General features: G+C 42.4%; 1 protein-coding gene across 8 annotated transcripts in view; it reads left to right on the top strand.

The window, feature by feature from the left end:
- Positions 1-15,426, top strand: part of myh14 (myosin, heavy chain 14, non-muscle) — a 30,351-nt gene extending 14,925 nt beyond the window's left edge. For 6 of the 8 annotated variants that reach the window (XM_085291954.1, XM_085291952.1, XM_085291951.1 and 3 more), the window contains 28 exons: positions 829-1,034; positions 1,119-1,240; positions 1,393-1,462; positions 1,552-1,712; positions 6,188-6,296; positions 6,443-6,574; positions 6,690-6,896; positions 6,999-7,136; positions 7,396-7,519; positions 8,563-8,734; positions 8,818-9,030; positions 9,112-9,256; positions 9,342-9,548; positions 9,661-9,765; positions 9,970-10,122; positions 10,305-10,553; positions 10,641-10,754; positions 10,838-10,936; positions 11,024-11,236; positions 11,333-11,494; positions 11,577-11,705; positions 11,815-11,903; positions 11,994-12,117; positions 12,192-12,400; positions 13,618-13,726; positions 14,247-14,419; positions 14,598-14,621; positions 15,003-15,426. In XM_085291954.1, coding sequence (XP_085148080.1) covers positions 829-1,034; positions 1,119-1,240; positions 1,393-1,462; positions 1,552-1,712; positions 6,188-6,296; positions 6,443-6,574; positions 6,690-6,896; positions 6,999-7,136; positions 7,396-7,519; positions 8,563-8,734; positions 8,818-9,030; positions 9,112-9,256; positions 9,342-9,548; positions 9,661-9,765; positions 9,970-10,122; positions 10,305-10,553; positions 10,641-10,754; positions 10,838-10,936; positions 11,024-11,236; positions 11,333-11,494; positions 11,577-11,705; positions 11,815-11,903; positions 11,994-12,117; positions 12,192-12,400; positions 13,618-13,726; positions 14,247-14,419; positions 14,598-14,621; positions 15,003-15,192 — 4,148 coding nt within the window. In that variant the 3' untranslated portion in view covers positions 15,193-15,426. Of the gene's footprint in view, positions 1-828; positions 1,035-1,118; positions 1,241-1,392; positions 1,463-1,551; positions 1,713-6,187; positions 6,297-6,442; positions 6,575-6,689; positions 6,897-6,998; positions 7,137-7,395; positions 7,520-8,562; positions 8,735-8,817; positions 9,031-9,111; positions 9,257-9,341; positions 9,549-9,660; positions 9,766-9,969; positions 10,123-10,304; positions 10,554-10,640; positions 10,755-10,837; positions 10,937-11,023; positions 11,237-11,332; positions 11,495-11,576; positions 11,706-11,814; positions 11,904-11,993; positions 12,118-12,191; positions 12,401-13,617; positions 13,727-14,246; positions 14,420-14,597; positions 14,626-15,002 lie in introns of all 8 variants that reach the window. The other 2 variants (XM_085291955.1, XM_085291950.1) reach the window with 2 other exon arrangements.
- The last annotated feature ends 4,949 nt before the right edge of the window (positions 15,427-20,375 follow it).

The raw sequence follows: 20,375 nt of genomic DNA, 5'->3' as shown, positions 1-20,375 counted from the left end.
AGAAGTTTCACTTCATTTGTCACAAAAGCCACATTCAGGATCACCTTAGAGTGTCTGCCTGTAACTAGAAGAGCTCTATTGAATTCAATTCAATAATTTAAAATGAGTAATTGGTTGGCCCGGACACATTTATAGTCATGTTAATTAACGTGCATGGTCTCTAAACAAAAAAAATGAAAGCGTACTTGCGTGCAGAAATGTGATCCTGAATCAGCTTTAGAGACGCAACATGTTGCTTTAGAGTATTGACATGTAAATAGCGTAGCATGGTTTAACCAGTGTAGACCTTTAGCTTTAGTCATCAGTGATCAGTGTGTTTTTTTAGTTTAGATCACATCTGATGAACTGGAGCATATTGATCTGAGTGGTGATACTGGCCTCTCTGTTCTTTCTACTTTTTACTCCTGTGTATGAAATTAGCTTCATACACTTAACAAAATAAACCATCAGTCTTTTCAGGCAGATCTGCAGCTTTGCCTGTGCAGACATGTCCAAAGTTGACAGGTTGAGCTTGAAAAACATTACCTGTGAAACTCATGCACTGTATTAAGTGTGTGTGTGCGTGTGTGTGTGTGTACTGGCTGTGGAAATAGATGCTATGGTTCTAGTTTTAAAAACTAATGATGGCCGAAATCCATCTCATATATTATTTCTGTCCAGAGCTTGATGGGAGATATGAAACCAGGTGTTGTTGCTATTGTGTAATAGCATTAACCTGTTCACTCACTCATGAAATGCCAAATCATGCTTTTTTATTTTTTTATTTTTAACTTCAGCTAATTGATCATTTCTGCCAAAAGTGAGACCCTGTGCTCTGTTTCCTTCTAGTGGACAGGATTGTGGGTCTGGACCAGGTGTCGTCAGGAGAGAGCAGCGCGCCGGTCACATTTGGAGCAGCAGGACTGAAGACGAAGAAAGGAATGTTTAGGACTGTTGGGCAGCTTTACAAGGAGTCTCTTACCAAGCTGATGGCCACACTGAGGAACACCAACCCTAACTTCCTCCGCTGCATTATCCCCAACCACGAGAAGAGGGTGAGGCAGGCGGTCAGGATGAACTAGTGAGAAGAGATAATAGCCTTCTTTCTGCTGACTCTTTACCCATTTACTTTTCTTCAGGCCGGTAAGCTTTCCCCTCACCTGGTTTTAGACCAGCTGAGATGTAATGGTGTTTTGGAGGGCATCCGTATATGCAGACAAGGATTCCCTAACCGCATCCCGTTCCAGGAGTTCAGACAGAGGTGCGTATTTGTGATGGTCTTTTTGATTCGTGAAGTGTGAACTACACGCACACACTTCATGCCACTTTAAGAATCTTTTATGGCACCTGCCAGTAGACCTTTCTGCTCATCGTATCATTCACTCAATCACACATTTATCATTTGTCTTCCAGATATGAGATCCTAACCCCTAATGCCATTCCTCGCACCTTCATGGATGGCAAACAGGCATCAGAACTCATGGTATGTAACTTTCAAGCAGCTAAAACTTCACAGCATTACATACAGTTGTTCAGATAGAAGCTTGACCAACTCCCCTGCTGCTCTTCTAGATCAGTGCTTTAGAGCTGGATAAAAACCTGTTCAGGGTGGGTCAGAGTAAAGTCTTCTTCAGAGCTGGAGTCTTAGCTCACCTGGAAGAAGAAAGAGACCTAAAGATAACTGATACCATCATACGCTTCCAGAGCGCTGCCAGAGGCTTTCTCTCACGCAAGTAAGACTAATTACTAATAGAGAACTATTATAGGCATCTCATTAGTTTTTAATGTCTTTTATATATAAATTCAATATAAAATATAAATGGAAGGACGGCTACAAGGCACAATCCCGCCCCCCGTTTGGCAAATCTGATCACGCCGCCATCTTCCTCATGCCAAAATACAAACAAAGGCTGAAACAGGAAGTTCCGGTTCAGAGGAAGGTCGCGCGCTGGACGGATCAATCGGTGGCCGCGTTACAGGACGCACTCGATGACGCAGACTGGGGCATGTTCAGAAACAGCTCCGACGATGACGTCAACGTGTTTACGGAAGCGGTTGTGGGATTCATCGGGAAACTAGCGGATGATACCGTGGAGACAAAGACTATCACAACGTTTCCCAACCAGAAGCCGTGGGTGGATAAAACCATCCGCGACGCTCTGAGATCCCGCACCGCTGCCTACAACACGGGACTCATGACGGGGGACATGGACCCGTACAAAGCCGCGTCATATAACGTGCGGAGGGCGGTGAAAGAGGCGAAGCAGCGCTACGGGAGGAAACTAGAGTCACAACTCCAACAGAGTGACTCTAGAAGCCTGTGGCGGGGACTAAGGACAATAACGGACTATAAAACACCAACAACTGGTATGACGAACGCGGCCGTGACTTTGGCAGACGAGCTGAACACTTTCTATGCTCGCTTCGAGGCTGCAGCTAAGGTCTCCAATAGGGCTGGGCGATATGACCCAAAATTCATATCTCGATATTTTTTAGCTGGATGGCGATATAAGATATATATCTCGATTTTTTTTTTAAGCCATAAAGTAAGAACAAAAAGAGAGTTCTTAGTCAAAGCTGTGTCCCAGATGTCACACAGGCACTTTTATTAACATACAGCACAGATGTACATGAAAAATTACTCAAAATTAAATTATGAGCATTCATTAAATAATCATGCTCCATAAATAAAAGAAAACAAGGTTGTTTTTGTGCTAAACAAAGAGCTCACAATTGTGCAGTCAAAATATAAACTAAAAGACGCTGAGCGTAATAACAAAGACAGATTTCACAGCTGCTCTGTTCCCAAGTTTTGCTGTGTGACTGACAGCCTGGAGTTTGAAATCCGCTTCATAACCACGTCTCTTACAGGTGCCATTTATGGTCCTTATACACACACAATACGGTAATATTACGTTGATGCACAGTACGTATCACTCCGCGAAGCTCCTCGGTAGCCGTAATGCGCCGACAACCTATCAAGCGGTGCAGCTCCGTAGCTTACCAAAGTCGTACTCAAACATTTTGACAGATTGCTGAGCGCCGTGTACCACATAAAATCGGTTCGCGGCCATCAAGCACAACCAGAATTCATACATAAGGCGCGCTATCAACTTTTGAGAGAATGAAAGGATTTTAGGGTTAGCGCTGTTAGCGCTGTTAGCTCGTTAGCACGTTGACGCCGTCCAGCCCCACGCATGGGGCGATGCGCAGTAACTCGTTAACGGAGATTTGCCGTGTCCGTCTTGTCGCTGCCTGCACGTGAAGCGATGGGGGAGGAGGGGGAGTTGTCTTCAGTGAAGGCGAGGCGGAGTAACGTTGCGTAGAGACAAAAGTGGACGAAAGAGAGGCAAACTTGCGGCTCCACAACTATAATTATAACGTAACATAGACTATATCGATATAAAGGATATTGTCACATCTTATATCTCGTATAAAAATATATCGATATGTTTTAAAAACTCGATATATCGCCCAGCTCTAGTCTCCAACAATGCTAGTGTTAGCGGCGCTAACGGCTGCAGACAGGAAGATACTGCCAGTACCGGAAACGTGCTCGTCATCTCCGAGCATGAAGTAAGGAGAGCCTTCAAGAGAGTGAACACCAGGAAAGCAGCAGGACCAGACGGCATCCCAGGTCGTATCCTAAGAGACTGCGCATACCAGCTAGCTCCTGTGTTCACTGAGATATTAAACATCTCTTTATCTCAGTCGGTGATCCCCACATGCTTCAAAGAGTCCATCATTGTTCCTGTCCCGAAGAAACCCCACCCTGCTTCTCTCAATGACTATCGCCCTGTAGCCCTCACCTCAGTAGTGATGAAGTGCTTTGAACGCCTGGTCAGAGACTTCATCATTTCTTCACTACCAGACACACTGGACCCACTACAGTTCGCTTACCGTCCAAATCGTTCCACAGACGATGCCATCTCTCATCTCCTCCACACATCACTCACTCACTTGGACACTAGAAGGGGGAATTATGTTAAAATGCTCTTCATAGACTACAGCTCTGCATTTAATACCATAATTCCCTCCACACTCACCACCAAGCTGGAGCATCTGGGACTCAGCGCATCTATGTGTCAGTGGATCTCCAACTTCCTAACTGGCAGACCACAGGCAGTAAGGATGGGCGGACATGTCTCAGCCTCCACCACTCTCAGCACTGGAGCCCCCCAGGGGTGTGTTCTGAGCCCCCTGCTGTACTCTTTGTACACATATGACTGTGTGGCCACTACCAGCTCCACCACCATCATCAAGTTTGCTGACGACACCGTCGTGGTGGGCCTGATCTCTGATAACAACGAGACGGCCTACGTGAAGGAGATTAGGAATCTGGAGAACTGGTGCCAGAGGAACAACCTCCTTCTAAACGTCAGTAAGACAAAGGAGCTGATAGTGGACTTCAGCACTAAGCAGGAGAGGAACTACCAGACCCCCGTCATCAACGAGTGCCCAGTGGAGAGAGTGGACAGCTTCAAATACCTCGGAGTTCACATCACGCAGGACCTGTCATGGTCCTGTCACATCAACACCGTGGTGAAAAAGGCCCGACAGCGTCTCTACCACCTCAGACGCTTGAGAGACTTCCAACTGCCCTCCAAGGTGCTCAGGAACTTTTACTCGTGCACCATAGAGAGCATCCTGGCGGGAAACATCTTAACCTGGTTCGGGAACAGCACCATGCAGGACAGACGAGCTCTACAGAGGGTTGTGCGGTCAGCTGAGCGCACCATCCGCTCCGAGCTCCCTGACCTGCACTCAATCTACAGCAGGCGGTGCTGGACCAAGGCCAGGAAGATCGTGAAGGACCTCAGCCATCCCAACAACAGACTGTTCTCTCTGTTGAGGTCAGGAAAGCGATTCCGCTCCCTGAAGACCAACACAGAGAGACTGAGGAGGAGCTTCTTCCCGCAGGCGATACGGTCTCTCAATCACACCACCACACAGTACTGACCCACACATATGGTTCTTACACACACACTGGACTTTCTGGACTTTGTTTTTGCACAACACTGGTCACTATATTCTTCATTTCCAGTTAATACTTGTACAGCTGCTGTTATTGTGTATATATTTATTTATATTTAGATTTCTTCATACATTCTTATATAGTTCTATATTGTGTATTTTGTTGTACAGTTATTTTATTTTCAACTTTAATTTATATATTTATCTTTATCTTATTCTTCCCAGTTAAATTTACCCTTCATTCTAATTTGTGTTGTACAGTTATTTCATTTTTAACCTTAATTTATATTTTATTCCTTCCTAGTTAAATTTACCCTTTTTAATTTTTCATATTTATTTCCTATCTTATTCATAGCCTTTCCTTTTTTGTTTTCTTTAGGTCACGAGCAGTTGTTCAAGCATTTCACTACATATCGTACTGTGTATGACTGTGTACGTGACAAATAAAATTTGAATTTGAATAAGATGAAATTCATGTTACTTTAGTTATTGGTCAGTTTAACAGCCTTTTTTGCTACCTGAGGTAAAAGAGATGGAGGACGATAAACATGTAGTACGGGTGAGGTTTCTCTGCAGCGCTAGTATCTGTGCAGTTGGCAGTTTTGTATTTCACTCTTAAAGGAGCATTAATATTTAACAATTTGTCAGCCCCTATCAGTGACTCAGGTGTTGCAACAGTTTTGAAAGGTATTTGGCAAAGCCTGAATTACATAATTCATTATGGTTATATGTTTACACTGGTGACTAAATGGAAAAAAGTCTATTCATTGTTATATGTCATTTGATTAATCTGGTGTCAGGTACATTTCTGTCATACATTTAAGACACAAAATAAGTTTCAGTTGTTTTACATAATCTATTGTTTAAAGATTTATTAAAGAATAACAAGACTTAATTTTTAGTCTAAAAGTTTCCATGTCCCGAAAAAGTCTCCCCAATAATGACGTTTATTAATAAACTTCACGATGTTAGTGATATCCTAAAAAAGCAAAGTAAATATGTGGAAGGTGTGTTGGAGAACAGGGTAAAACATAGTTATATGGACCAAAACTCATTACCAATAATTTGAAAGTTGTTTGTTAACCCTGTCAAACACCTGCTGATATTACTCAATATTGCAGCACCTTTTCAGGTGAATACAGCACGTGTTAATACCTCTAATTCTAGACACTGTGCAATATTAAATAAAAATGTGATTCTCATTGATGCATTTTGTTTGTTTTATTGCTTTCAGAGCCTTTTTGAAGAAGCAACAGCAGCTTAGTGCTCTGAGGGTGATGCAGCGGAACTGTGCTGCTTACCTCAAACTCAGGAACTGGCAGTGGTGGCGACTATTTACTAAGGTGCTGTGCAAACTTCTCAACATAGACATGAAATGCAACCCACATTAAACATAATATACAACTAAAGGCAAGGCAGTGTGAGAGTAGAAAACCTTGTAACATTGGGAATATTCTTTATATTTACCCCTTTCATCTCACCCAAACAGGTGAAGCCCTTGCTGCAGGTGACACGACAGGATGAGGAGATCCAAACCCGGGAAGCAGCGCTACAAAAAGCCAAAGAACAACTCACCCGAGCGGAGCAGGACTACACAGAGCTGGACAGGAAGCACGTTCAGGTAAACAAACCTCATCCTCATTGTGCTTCCTATCCACCACAGTTTTGTCTTTGCCTGTCTTACTGTCAGTCGGGGCCTCACTCATCACCACTCCTCCGTTTCTGTCACATTGTAGCTGATAGAGGAAAAGGCAGTGCTGGCTGACCAGCTGCAAGCAGAGGCAGAGCTGTTTGCAGAGGCGGAGGAGATGAGGGCCAGGTTAGCCAGTCGGAAACAGGAGCTGGAGGAGGTTCTGGGCGAGCTGGAGACTCGACTGGAGGAAGAGGAGGAGAGGGGTGTGCAACTGGCCAATGAGAAGAAGAAAATGCAGCAGAATATACAGGTTATAAAGTTGCTGTCTTTTTATGTCAAAACTTTGTAAGAATGATTGTAAATTGACATTAAAACAAGCTTACCTTGACATTGCTTTCTCTGGTTTTGTCAGGACCTAGAAGAGCAGTTAGAGGAGGAGGAAAGCGCCAGACAACGCCTCCTGCTGGAGAAGGTTACCCTGGAGACCAAAGTAAAGAGTCTGGAGACGGACCTGGTCACTGCAGTAGAGCAAAGAGACCGACTCGGCAAGGTGAGCGTCACATTAAATTTTGTCAAGCAATGAAAAAAAGGTTGTTTCACAACCTTAATAGCAAACCCAAGCATTACAGCAATACAATTACAGTTGCACACTTACATTTTTCTTCATTATGTTGGCTTCATTCAACATGATGAGACTGGGATTGCAATGAGGTAAAATGGGTCAGGAAGGGTTGCTACTTGAAAGCAATTATTCCTGCACAGTTACTAATAAAAAAATGTTTCACGCATCATCGTTTCTCTCTGAGCAGGAAAAGAAACAGCTGGAGGAGCGTCTGAATGAGGTCACCGACCAGCTCACTGAAGAAGAGGAAAAGACAAAAAGTTTGAACAAGCTCAAGAACAAACAGGAAGCTGTCATCGCTGACTTGGAGGGTAACTATGCTAAACGAATTTTGACCTTCACACAAATTTGTTTCCACACAAGTAATCACACTAAGGTTGACATTTATGTATTCAAGAAGCAGGTGTCCCAGCAGGAATGGATGCTGGAGTCCCGTCACATGCCCATAGATAGACAGACAGACAGACAGACAGACAGAGATCATATGTCGCTGCATGAAGCTTTAAAATCAAGAGCTCCATTTGTACTTAGATCGAAAACAACATGCGGAAGACTTATTTGAAAGTAAATATGTCCAGAGCTTTTACACCTGCAAGAATCTTTCAGGCAGGTAAAAAAAATTCCTGTTTGATCTCAAAGATTTGACGAATTAGTCTACTCGTCTGTCAAGAGCTGCAGTTACACGTGTCAGGTCTGCTGAAGGTGCAGCCTGCTTCCCAGTTACAGGAATGCAACACCATCCCAGATGGTAGTGCGGAGGGGTTTTTGTATTTATTAGTGCTGTACAGTGTAACTGATGTGCAACAATCAGAAAGTAATGATTTATTTCTGTCACTCACTGGTTTGTTTTGACAAACATACCTCCCTCTGTTCAGGCACCTTATAGATGCACTATCCTTTTCTCTCTTAAGCCCAAATTCAGCTACTTGACAGTAAAATAACTCCAACAGAATGGTTTAAATCACAGTCTGAAGTTTAACTGTCTAATCCAGAATTCTATAAAAATATCTGAACATTTAACAAAATAGTCAAAACTCTGATTTTTGTGCACCCTTACTGAATGGAGGAGTCTGTTTTTTGCAGTGTCAGGGTTTCTGCAGTCAAAGCAAGGAGCATGACTCAAACTTAGGGTGAACAAGGCAGCCAAGAACTGTTTTAAGGTAGTTTACTGTTGGAGAACAGATATAAGTACAGGTACTAATGAAGAAAGTGGAAACAAGTTGAGGTAGGTGTGGCATGACAGGAGTTTAGTGACATCTGGTGGGTGGATGGGGAAATGCAGGCTTATTTACAACTGTAATAACTTTACTGTTTAAATTCTGTGATTTGTAACTTACTCCATTGCTATTTGCAGAGCGCCTAAAGCGTGAAGAGCAGGGTCGCTTAGAACAGGAGAAGTTTAAAAGGAGGATGGAGAGTGAAGCTATGGAGGCCCAGGAGCAGCTGTCAGACCTGGGAATGCTGTCCTCTGAGCTGAGAGGCAGTCTGGCTCAAAAGGAAAAAGAAATCACCTCCCTGCAGGGCCGGTGAGACAGAAAAGTATCAGAGACGCAGTAACTAAAATATAAGCCTGTAATGGATTTTTGAAGTTTTTTTGTGAATCTCTCAGGTTGGAGGAAGAAGGTGCACGCCGTGCTGAAGCTCAAAGGTCTCTAAGGGAGGCCTTGTCCCAAGTGTCAGAGCTGAAGGAGGAAGTAGAGAATGAACGAGGGATGCGGGAAAGAGCAGAGAAACAACGGCGAGACCTGAGTGAGGAGCTGGAGGCTTTGAGAACTGAGCTAGAGGACACTCTGGACAGCACAGCTGCACAACAGGAGCTCAGGTAGATGATGAGGACAAAACAAAGTTTACATTTAGTGATTTTGTTATCAGACCAGAACTCACACTTCTTATAACTCCACAGGTCTCGACGGGAAGCAGAGTTAAGTGAGCTCCAACGATGTGTTGAAGAGGAGACTCGCCGGCACGAGATCCAGCTTTCAGAAGTCAGAGTCAAACACAGTGCTGCCTTAGACAGCCTGCAGGAGCAGCTGGACAACAGCAAGAGAGTACGAGAAACACAGAAAAATTCAAATGCACATGCATGGAGACATGCGCAGTCTCTCACTGTGTCTCACCCATGCTCTGCTTCAGGCACGACAGTCCCTTGATAAAGCCAAGGCAGCGCTGGAGGAGGAGAGGCAGAATTTGACCTCTGAGCTCAAAAGCCTCCAAGCGAGTCGCTCAGAGAGCGAGAGGGGTCGTAAGAGGGCGGATAACCAGCTACAGGAACTGAGCGCCCGTCTGGCTCAGGCTGACAGAGAGAGGGAGGACAGGGAGGAGCGAATCCACAAGCTGCAGGTACAAATGAATAGGTACCAGTTTACTGGTTTGTGGTTTTAAGGTGTGTCAGTAAAGAAGTATTCTGTTTCTGTTCTGTTGAATGAATTTAACCTAAATGTGTCTCTTTTAGTGTGAGATTGAGTCCCTCTCCGGCAATCTGTCCTCCTCTGACTCCAAGTCTCTTCGGCTCGCTAAAGAAATGAGCAGCCTGGAGAGCCAGCTGCATGATGCAAGGGTAACAAATGCACACAGACACCAAGGCTGCATTTGATTTGGACATTAGCCTTTGACTGTTACAGACTCCTCATGTTTAAAAAAGAAAAAGTAACTATTTCTTTAAAGTCCAGAAGAAAATCCTCTGACTGTAGGAAATTAAAAGAACTTGATCCACTGATGACTCAAAAACAACCTCATATGCACCATTGCTCTTCTCTTTTAGGAACTGCTACAAGACGAAAGTCGCCAGAAGATGGCCCTTGCCTCAAGGGTGCGAGCACTGGAGGAGGAGAAGAATGGACTGATGGAACGACTGGAGGAGGAGGAGGAAAGAGGCAAAGAGCTGAGCCGACAGATCCAAACTCACAGCCAGCAGGTAAGTCTGAGGGCCGCAGTGACTTTATTTACCTCTTAAACTGCTGCTTTAGAAAGATATCAGTTAACATTTTTCATAAAATCACAGAAGTGCTTTCCTTCAGACAGTCAGTATTAAATGTAAAGTTTTCTGTCTATATCTATGACTTATGTATGCACCCTGTGTCTGTTTTACTTCTACAGCTGACAGAGCTACGTAAGCAGTCAGAGGAGGTGAACAGTGCCGTGGAAGCTGGCGATGAGATACGCAGGAAGCTCCAGAGAGAGCTGGACAGTGCCATTCAAAGAGAGCGACAGAAGGAGGAGGAGAAAGAAAGAGTGGAGAGGCAGAGGGAGCGACTGAGGGAGGAAATAGAGGACATGACCATTGCCCTGCAGAGAGAGAGGCAGAACTGCACGGCCCTCGAAAAAAGGCAAAAGAAATTTGACCAGGTTAGAAACATACCACTGCTTCTCACATACGCACAAAGGCTGCAAATATCTTTATGCGCAGTAACATTACCTCCTTGACCCCCCCAGTGCCTGGCAGAGGAGAAGGCGGTGAGTGCTCGGCTTGCAGAAGAGAGGGACAGAGCAGAAGCAGACAGCAGAGAGAAGGAAACAAGATGTCTAGCACTGTCCCGAGCCCTGCAGGTAAATTATTTGATAGACGGCACATAAATGTTTTTCATACATCTGTGTTTGTGATGGTAAATCGTCTGTCTTTCTGTGCGTAGGAGGCTCAGGACCAAAAAGAAGAGCTAGAGAGAGCCAACAAGCAGCTCCGTCTAGAAATGGAGCAGCTGGTGAACCAGCAGGATGATGTGGGCAAAAATGTAAGACTGTACACCTTGGGACTCTTTTTTTATTATTTCTGTCTCAGTCCTCTGTGAGTCACCATTTCTTAAATGCTTGTGCGTCAGGTCCATGAGCTGGAGCGCACACGGAGGACCTTGGAAACAGAAGCACAGAACCTGCGCATTCAGACGCAGGAGCTGGAGGAGGAGCTGTCAGAGGCAGAGAACTCAAGACTGAGGCTGGAGGTCACCCTGCAGGCGCTTAAGGCTCAGTTTGAAAGGGAGATCAGCAGCAACGAGGAAAAGGGAGAGGAGAAGAGAAGGGCCCTGAGCAAACAGGTAGGATGGAGAATGAAAAAGGAAAGTGCTGGTGTTTCTGGTATGTACTTTTTGTCCAAGTTAATCAGATTGTTTATGTTCTTCTTTTGATCCCAGGCAAGGGAGTTAGAGATCCAGTTGGAGGAGGAGAGGAGTCAGCGGTCTCAGTCTGTGTCATCCAAGAAGCAGCTGGAAGCAGAACTGCAGGAAGCTGAGGCCCAGGTGGAGACAGCCAACCGTGGCAAAGAGGAGGCGATGAAGCAGCTTCGAAGGCTGCAGGTAAAACAGGGTACCCACACCTATTTAAAAAGTCAGTTTCCTGTAAATGTCAGTGTACTTAATTTAAAAATATCCTTATCAGGGTCAAATGAAGGAGGTTCTGCGCGAGCTAGATGAGGCAAAGGTGACTCGAGATGACGTCATCTCCCAATCAAAAGACAGTGAAAAGAAAATCCAAACACTGGAAGCAGAGGTCCTGCATCTTACAGAGGTATGTATGTCTGTGTCTGTGCAAAAAAACCCCATCCAATATAAATATTAAGATATCTTGCATTTATTTTTAACCAATCTTTTCTGTCTGCATGAACGTCTCTGTGCAGGAGCTGGCTGTATCAGAGAGGCAGAAGCGACAGGCCCAGCAGGAGAGAGACGAGATAGCAGACGAGATGGTCAGCAGCAGTTCTGGAAAGTGAGTTTAACTTTACCTCTGATGCATTTTGTTGATTTGAGGGGGGGTTTGTGCACCAGTGGTGTTGTTACTGAGATTGCCTTTGTCCAGGAATGTGCTGAGCGAAGAGAAGCGGAGGTTGGACGCACGAGTCAATCAGCTGGAAGAAGAGCTGGAAGAAGAGCAGACTAACAGTGAACTGTTGACAGAGAGACTACGGAAGACAGCCCTACAGGTATGTTCACTCTACAAGTGTCTCGGTCACACACTTTGAAGCACACACTCATCACAGCTACATTTCAACTGCAGGTGGAGACTCTGACTGTGCAGCTGCAGGGAGAGAGGACTCTGGCCCAGAAAGCAGAGGCGGCTCGAGAGCAGCTGGAGAAGCAGAACAAGGAGCTGAAGGCCCGGCTTGGGGAGATGGAGGGGGCAGTAAGGGGCAAACATAGGATGAGTGTCGCTGCCCTGGAGGCAAAAATTGAGACGATGGAGGAGCAGCTGGAACAAGAGAGACAGTACGAGAAACAGACACATGCATCAGTACAAAAATCTTCCAGTTTACAAAGCTGTAACCTGCTAAAAAGAATTCAGGAATTAAATTGTTTTATAACACAAACTGTACATAAAAATAGACAAGGACTCTTTGGAATCACCCATTGGTTTGCAGCTACCATTTGAAGTCCACAATTTAGTATTTTGTCCTTTACTTTATTTTTTTAATTTTTGTTTGGACTAGAGGTAGTTGTCAGCTAATGCTAGCCCCCACTAGCTAACAAGGAGCGTCTATAATTTATAGTGAACTGGATTCTAACTTTGGTTGGTGAAAAATCTACTTACAAGAAAACAGACTTACTGGAGACACTGAACAGTCATCTCTTTATGGGCTCTTTTAGAAAAACCAAATGCTGAAAGAAGCTTTGTATTAAATCATGAATAGGTTCAGGCCTTAGTTTAATTTTTCAGTGGTGTAGGCCGCTTCTTGTTTCATACATAAAACTAAGAGTTTCTTTATCAGTTTAAAGTAAATTTGTTAGTTACATTGAATATTAATAATAATAATAATGTACACTTTATTGATCCCCATGGGGAAATTACTCTCTCTGCATTTGACCCATTCACTCAGTGAAGCAGTGGGCAGCCACTAAGCAGGCGCACCAGGGAGCAGTGTGCTGCTCCTTTGCTTAGGGGTAGCCGTTCAGTGGATTCAAATCCCCCGACCTTCCAATCATGGGGCGACCACTCTACCTACTGAGCTATGCCTGCCCCAATTGGACCCTTTATAAATGTGTTAATTAGAGAATAATGATCTCAAAAAACCTATTTGAGATTACTTGAATCAAATTATGAATGTGAATGTGAAAGTATCCAGTTGTCCTGCTGGAAGCAGGCATCAAGAGATTGGTACACTTAAATCACCTTTCTTCCCCATTCTAAATTTCAGTTTGGTCTTTAGCAGTTGCTGCCATGTGATTGGCTGAGTAGGTGTATGTCTAAAGGAGCAGTTCAATAATTGTACCTAATAAAGTGGCCTATGATAATAGGTTACATTTACAACATTTATTAACAAAACGACACATGTGAACTGTGCCGTGATTGTAAATACATGGCATGGGGCGTATGAGGGTTTTCAGTGTTATAGGCCAAGCAATTACTGCCGGACAGATTTAGAATCACTAAACATCCGAGGGAAAAAAAGTCATCATTGATTGTAACAACCCTGTTTGTCCCTCAGGGAGCGAGCAATTGCCAACAAACTGATGCGGAAGACGGAAAAGAAACTGAAGGAGGTGATGATGCAGGCAGAAGATGAGAGGAGGCATGCAGACCAGTACAGAGAGCAGGTGAGAAAATTAAGATTACCCTGACTGCACCGTGCAGGTCAGTCACATTTATCTAAGTATGCTCAGAATAGCATTGTCAACAACAGGGCATTAAATAATCATTTAATGGGTATCAGGTCAGCTAAGCTTGCTGCTTTAATTGTGTCCGAGGGCAGTGTGTTGAAAAATCATCCTAAAATGAGTGATTTATCCAGCTCAGTCCAGACTAAACCTAATCCTGCATTGGCATCTGTGTGTTCATCGTGAAGTTAGAACATGTTCCACCACAAAATATAAATCCCTCAGTCACAGCAGAGACACTGACTCTCCTCCCAAAGCATCATCTGCAATAATCTGCCAGGTTTAATCTGACTCCTGATCCCCATCGGTCCTCCTGTCCTCACACTAATCTCTCCATTTAAATATCTGTCCCTGCTCCTTCTTCTTGGTCTCTCTTTTCCTGCAATCTCTTGTCAACTCGACCTCTCTGCTGCGCTCTGTCCTTTCCCTCCTCTTCCTCCTCCCTGCTCTTCTCCTGCAGCTGGATAAGTCGATGGTCCGACTGAAGCAGCTGAAGAGGCAGCTGGAGGAGGTGGAGGAGGAGAACTCTCGCTCCAGTGCCCAGAAGAGGAAGCTGCAGAGGGAGCTGGAGGAACTCACTGACAGCAGCCAGACCATGAACCGCGAGATATCCTCCCTCCGCAACCAGCTCAGGTAAGTGTGTGTGTGTGAGTGTGTTGGTTCATGTATTTATCTGTGGCTTCACTTACTGTTGATTTTGTTAACACCCCATTAATTTCTCATCGTTTTTTTTTTTTTGCTTTGCTCTTTTGTTGCGTCCATTTTTGTCCACGTAACACTGACACATTACCCATCTGTCTGCGACACTCAGCTTCCCCGAATGGAGACCAGATATGTAGGTCATTGTTTTTTTTATTATTATTATTTCTTGTTCTCATTTGTTTGTCTGTTGTCTTGTATGTTTGTCTTTGTGTTTGTGTATGAAAAGCCTGCAGCTTTCCATACACAAACACAAAGTTGAGTAGTTTGCTTATATTTTTGTCTCTAGCATATTTACACAGTTCTCTGTTTAGGGGGAAAAATAGCTTTCTTGGTGAAATTTGGATGGAAAGTTTGAATATTCTTAGTCATTTTTTAGAAAGAGTGGAAACAGTTAACCTGAAAATGTTAAACGTTAATTCTGAGCCCTGTTTTTTGGAATCTCATAAACTAAACAGTTAAGTAACTGAATAATAATAAAAACACATTTTTTAACTCCCGCTTCCTTTTTGTCCAGACGTGCTGCGCTGCCTCTGTCGATGCGTGGACGCAGAGCATTGGTTGATGACCTTTCATTAGAGAACTCCGATTCAGAAGAGCCTCCTGCCTCACCCACCCCCTCCTCTGGGGTCCCAGGGACCCCGACTCCGTCCTCAGAACACAGCCTGGACCCTCCGCCGCCCTACAGTGTCAACAACGCAGAGTGACAGGCACACATCTGCTTAGCTACACAAACAACACACACGCACACACAAGCATCAGCCTCAGAGCCTCGACTGCTCGCGGTGATGCAGAGGCAGGCACACAGCACATAGCTACACTAGTTTTAAATTAAATGCCATGTAGGATAAATATCAGGCAGTTAGTTGTAAAGCATCCTCCCTGATATAGCGATGCTCTTTAAGATTTTGCCTCATTTTTTTCTCAACAAGTACAGAAAATGTGTTTTAAAAAAAAAAGAAATTTTACAAAGCGTCAACTGGAATTGATTTTATTTTATAAAACAACAAAGACTTGAAGTTTCTACATTACCACCTCTGTAATGCACTTCTCATAAACTAAACTACATCTGCTCACTAAGCAGTAAAAAACTTTTACATTTGGATTTATTTACAAACATTTGATGTGGATTGAATACACAGATCAGGGCTGCTGGAAGATGACAATCTGTATTAATGTTACACGAGCAGTCAAGTACACACATGGAGCGGAGAATTCACCTTCGATATGAGTGTGAGTTAACTTTTTAAACTTGGAAGAATTTGGCAAAAAGAAAGAAAATTGTCATCTAAACACAGTGCTGCACATTTTCTAAGTTGGCCTAACAGATAATAATAAGAAACCGGGATGCATTACATCGTTTTCATATCACCTGTCACAATTACAGTGACACAAAGAGCTGAAAGCAGCCGACATGCAGACAGACTCGCTGCTTTAGACGATAAACTCTTTTCTATAGATTAGAAACAGTACGTTGTTAGACCACGCAGTAGATAGTATTAGATAGTTTCTTTATCTTAAAGTCTTAACATATTGCATCAGAAATTTTGAATTTGTATAATTTATATCAAATACCAACTTAAGTTATTGATCACTGCTTGTTTTCTGTCTTGTGTGTGTGTGTGTGTGTGTGTGTGGGGGGGGGGGGGGGGGGGGGGCATGTTAGTCTGAAAATTCCTCTTCATGCTGGCTCTGATGTCAGGCTGAACCGGGTTACTTTAAAGGACAGCTAAGACTTGTTTCTGTCAGCATCTCAGCATCGGGTTGCAGATGTGAATTTGCATGGAAGACCTCTCTGGTTAACATTATTGCTGGTTTTAAAAAGAAAAAGGAAAAGGGGAAAGAAGAAGAAGTACACGTTTATGGATTCTCTTCAATGGCAACATAACTGGAAATGACTTGTGGAGGACTGTATTCATTCATATTTTTATCCAAAGCAGAACAAATGGTCAGAATGGGTCTTATTTTCTTGTTTTAGAACGATAAAGGCGTTACATTTTATTTTGACAAGCATCTTGTACACTGTAAGGTTGATTTTACTGGTTTACTGTGTAAATTATTAATCAAACAAAGCTTTTCTGTTTAACCAAACGGTGGGCGTACGGATGAGAAAAGGGACTTAAATTTGTAGTTACCGTAGAGTAGCTGTAGAATAGAGTAGATGACGGGAGTAGAGGCTGGTTGGGTTTTCTAACATGTCTTGAGTAGAATAAACTCTGCCTCTGCTCGCGGGTCCTGTGTAGAAGATTAGAATATAACTGAGCGTTAGGCTCAAAGCATTTTCATGGACTAGTAGTGTTAGATTTAAAAAAAAAAAAAAAAAAAGACAGTGGAAACAATGAGGAGTGAACTTTTATGGAGTAAATGGCAAATAGAAAAAGAAGTTGCTTTTCTTTTTTTTACCCTGTCAACTCAAGATGACATTATCTTACACCTGCTCTGATAACCCTGCTGTGAAGCCCACTTTTAAAGTTTTTTCTTCAGACCGTCTCCATTGTCATATCTTCTATTTTTAAAAGATGGCCTTTTTTATAGCTTTTATATAGTTTAGTTTATGACCTTCTGCTGCACTGGGGGGGGGTCTTAACAAATTGGCAGATGCTGTCTAAAGAAGCAGTTCAACCTTTTGGGAAATTTTCTTTCTTGCTTAATGTTAGTATCAGTCTCTTTTTTACCTGCATTTTAAAGCTGCAGCCAGTTAACTTAGCAAGTAGGAACTGGGGAACATATAGTCTGGCCTCACTGTGAAGCCTGACATTCATATCTGCAGAAGAAGCTAAGCTACAAAAAGAAAAAAGTGGCAATTTCACCTGCAGGTTATGTGTACAACTATTTTTTAATTATTAAATTACCAAATTTGGTTGAGTCTAATTTTAGAATTAAAATTAAAAGAGGGCTGTCTTTTTACCTGGCTAGGTTCGAGATCAGTTCTTTGGAAGGAGAGTTAAATGAGACATAAAACACCTCTGACTTGGGCTTTAGCTTTTGTCAAGTCAGCTAAAGCCTCAGTCACACATACTAGAAATCAGATGGCAACCTCCAGTTGCTAGGGAAAAATCTGTATAACCCCACTCAACTGGCAAGTGGTTGCTGGAGGTTGCTGGCTGTCATCAGGCGAGTGCTGCAGCAAAAACCTTGTTGTGATTTCTTTGGTGGCTAGCAGGTTGCACTTCCATGCCAGCTATGGTCATGGTCAGTTTGTATGGAAGACTCTTAGTGCTGCTTAGCAAGTAAATTGGGAATGTTGAAAACAAGTCTGCACCTTCCATGTAAGCTACTGACGACTGCCGGTCACTATGCCTGTGTGACGGGGGCCTAACGTAAAGAAAGCCTGCCTATGTTGAACTCTCCTCCAGTAATCCAGTAATGTAGTAATATAATTCTTTAATTTTCCACCTAACAAACTGGATATTACTCAATAATCTACAAACCTTATGTGCTGATAGGATAGGTGAATTCAGTTGTTTTTAGGGTTTCTGCCTTTATGCTAAGCTAACTAGCTGCTGGGTGTAGTTTTGCATTAAATGTACAGACCTGTGAAAGCCACAGATCATCTAATGAAAGCCAATTTCCCAAATGGCACAAATACAACGAATGTCACTGATGCTTTAACTGGAAAATTTGAACTAATGAAAGCTTCGGATCATGTAGCTGAAACCATAAATGTTGCTCTGAATGTCAGAATCAGAATCGCGTTTATTGGCCATGTATATGCACAGACACATACAAGGAATTTGGTTCTGGTAGATGATGGCTCTCAAGCACAGCCATGTAAATCACAACAACATGTAAAAAACACAATACACACACACACACACGTGTATATATATACATGTACACATGCATACACATACATACACGAACATACACAAAGCTGTGTAAACCAACCATAAATAACCAATCTAAATGTTATATACATAAAATACAGGATGAGAGAAATGAAGTGAAGTGAAATGAATACCACAGAATGTACATAAGGTACAGGTAAGGTTCTGATTCTGAATGTGTTTATTATTCTAAATCAGCGGTCCCCAACCTTTTTTGAACCACGGACTGGTTAATGTCCGACAATATTTTCACGGACCGGCCATTAAGGTGTTGCGCAGATAAATACAACAAAATAAAATAATATGACCAAGTCAAAAAGTGTGGTACTTTTTAAATATACGTAATAATAAACACGAATTCACTGTGTAATTGTGTTTCCTCCTGAACAACATTGAGAGTAACATCCACCTCTCTGATGCTTAATGCCCTCTGGTCGCTATGGTAACACGTAAATATTTCTTTCAAAATAAGACACACAACTACAACACGGGAAAAGACCCAGGGAAACCGAGTTAACGACAAAAACCCTGAAAACCATACATGTCATACCCGGGCCTCAACTCGCGGCCTGGTATTAAACGACTCATGGACCAGTACCGGTCCGGGGATTGGGGACCACTGTTCTAAATAGTCCTATATTATCTACACTATACGGAAAAGAATCAATAATCCTGGTGGAGTTTATCATTGATTACACACGTGATCACTACAGTAGTTTTCGGTAATCAGGGTTGTCATCACTGTTTAAGTTAACATGCCTCTGATGAACTGATAAAAACAATTTTATTAATCTGCAGTCATCCTACATGCATCCATATTTTTTGCCATGCCATGATTCACAGTTAGTGACAGAAAAAATATGTGACTCAAGAAAGACTACTGACGACATATATTTAACACCCAACTAAAGGGTTTTAATTTTTATTTTCTGTATGTGTTACTCTTTTGTTTTAGTAATATCCAAAGGGTTTTGATTGAACTTTTATGTTTCTTTTAGTTTTTTTGTGTAAATGCTGCACTTTATAGTGTAAAACAACCAGACACTGTCAGTACGTTCTGTCTGCTTTGTCACGCGGTTTGTCACAAAAAAAGGCCGACATAGCATCAAGCCAAATGAGCTGACGTGGTGTTGTCTCTCTGAACTACTCAATAACTCTTATTAAACAATGTGTATCAAATAGACCAAAATCTGAAGACAAACGGATTGAACCGCTGGATCGAGGGCAAAAGAGCTCTGTTTACCTGTAGCAAGAGACAAGGCCGGTGCTTCTCAAAAGTGTTATTTTACTTTTCTCTGTCTGTGTTTGTTTATGGCGACTGTGGAACCATTTTGAAAATGTGTTTTATTGTTTTAGCCTCTTTTTTAAATTATGCTGTAATAATAAAACATCTGACCGGGGTTAACTTTAATATATGTCGTTGGTTATTATTATTACTTTGTGTCCATTTTATTTGGATAATGGGTAACATTTCATACTCCTCACTGTAATCAGTGCACAGACTGACACTCTTACATGTTAAACATAACCCATACTGTAAAAAAAAAGAATTCCATAGAAAAACGGAAAATGTCCTGGTAATTTTCTGCCAGTACATTTTCTGGGGTTTTTTTTTTTTTTTTTACAGAAGTTGAAGAACCTTTCCATAAATGATGGAAAATTCAGTAGATTTACAGTATACTCTCTGTAGTATTTATGGACATTTGCTTCAGTTATAAAATGGAAAATAATATTACCATTTACAGACACCTCTTTTCACTGTAACTCATGAAATGTAGTTCTTTATATCCTTAACCATACATTTCTATACAATTACAAACTAATATACCATTTGCTCAAAAATTCATAAATTAAAACTTTTTAAATTAATCTGTGCTTAGTACACAAAAACATTGGTAAAATTAATGTTAAACAATCGTTTATTCTCCTCAAAATATAATGACAGCATCCAATCTCATCATAAAACAACTAAACAGCTAATACATACACAAAATAATGCACAAACTTTCAAATTTGAGCATTTTTATTTCCTTGAAATCAGTTTGCTGTCATGTAAATTTGTA

Source organism: Mchenga conophoros, linkage group LG11 (genome assembly GCF_057382185.1).
Source record: "Mchenga conophoros isolate Kocher_MC1m ecotype Shallow Benthic linkage group LG11, M_conophoros_male_GT1.1, whole genome shotgun sequence".
NCBI classification, from domain to species: domain Eukaryota; kingdom Metazoa; phylum Chordata; class Actinopteri; order Cichliformes; family Cichlidae; genus Mchenga; species Mchenga conophoros.
This window is presented reverse-complemented; position numbering and strand designations above follow the sequence as displayed.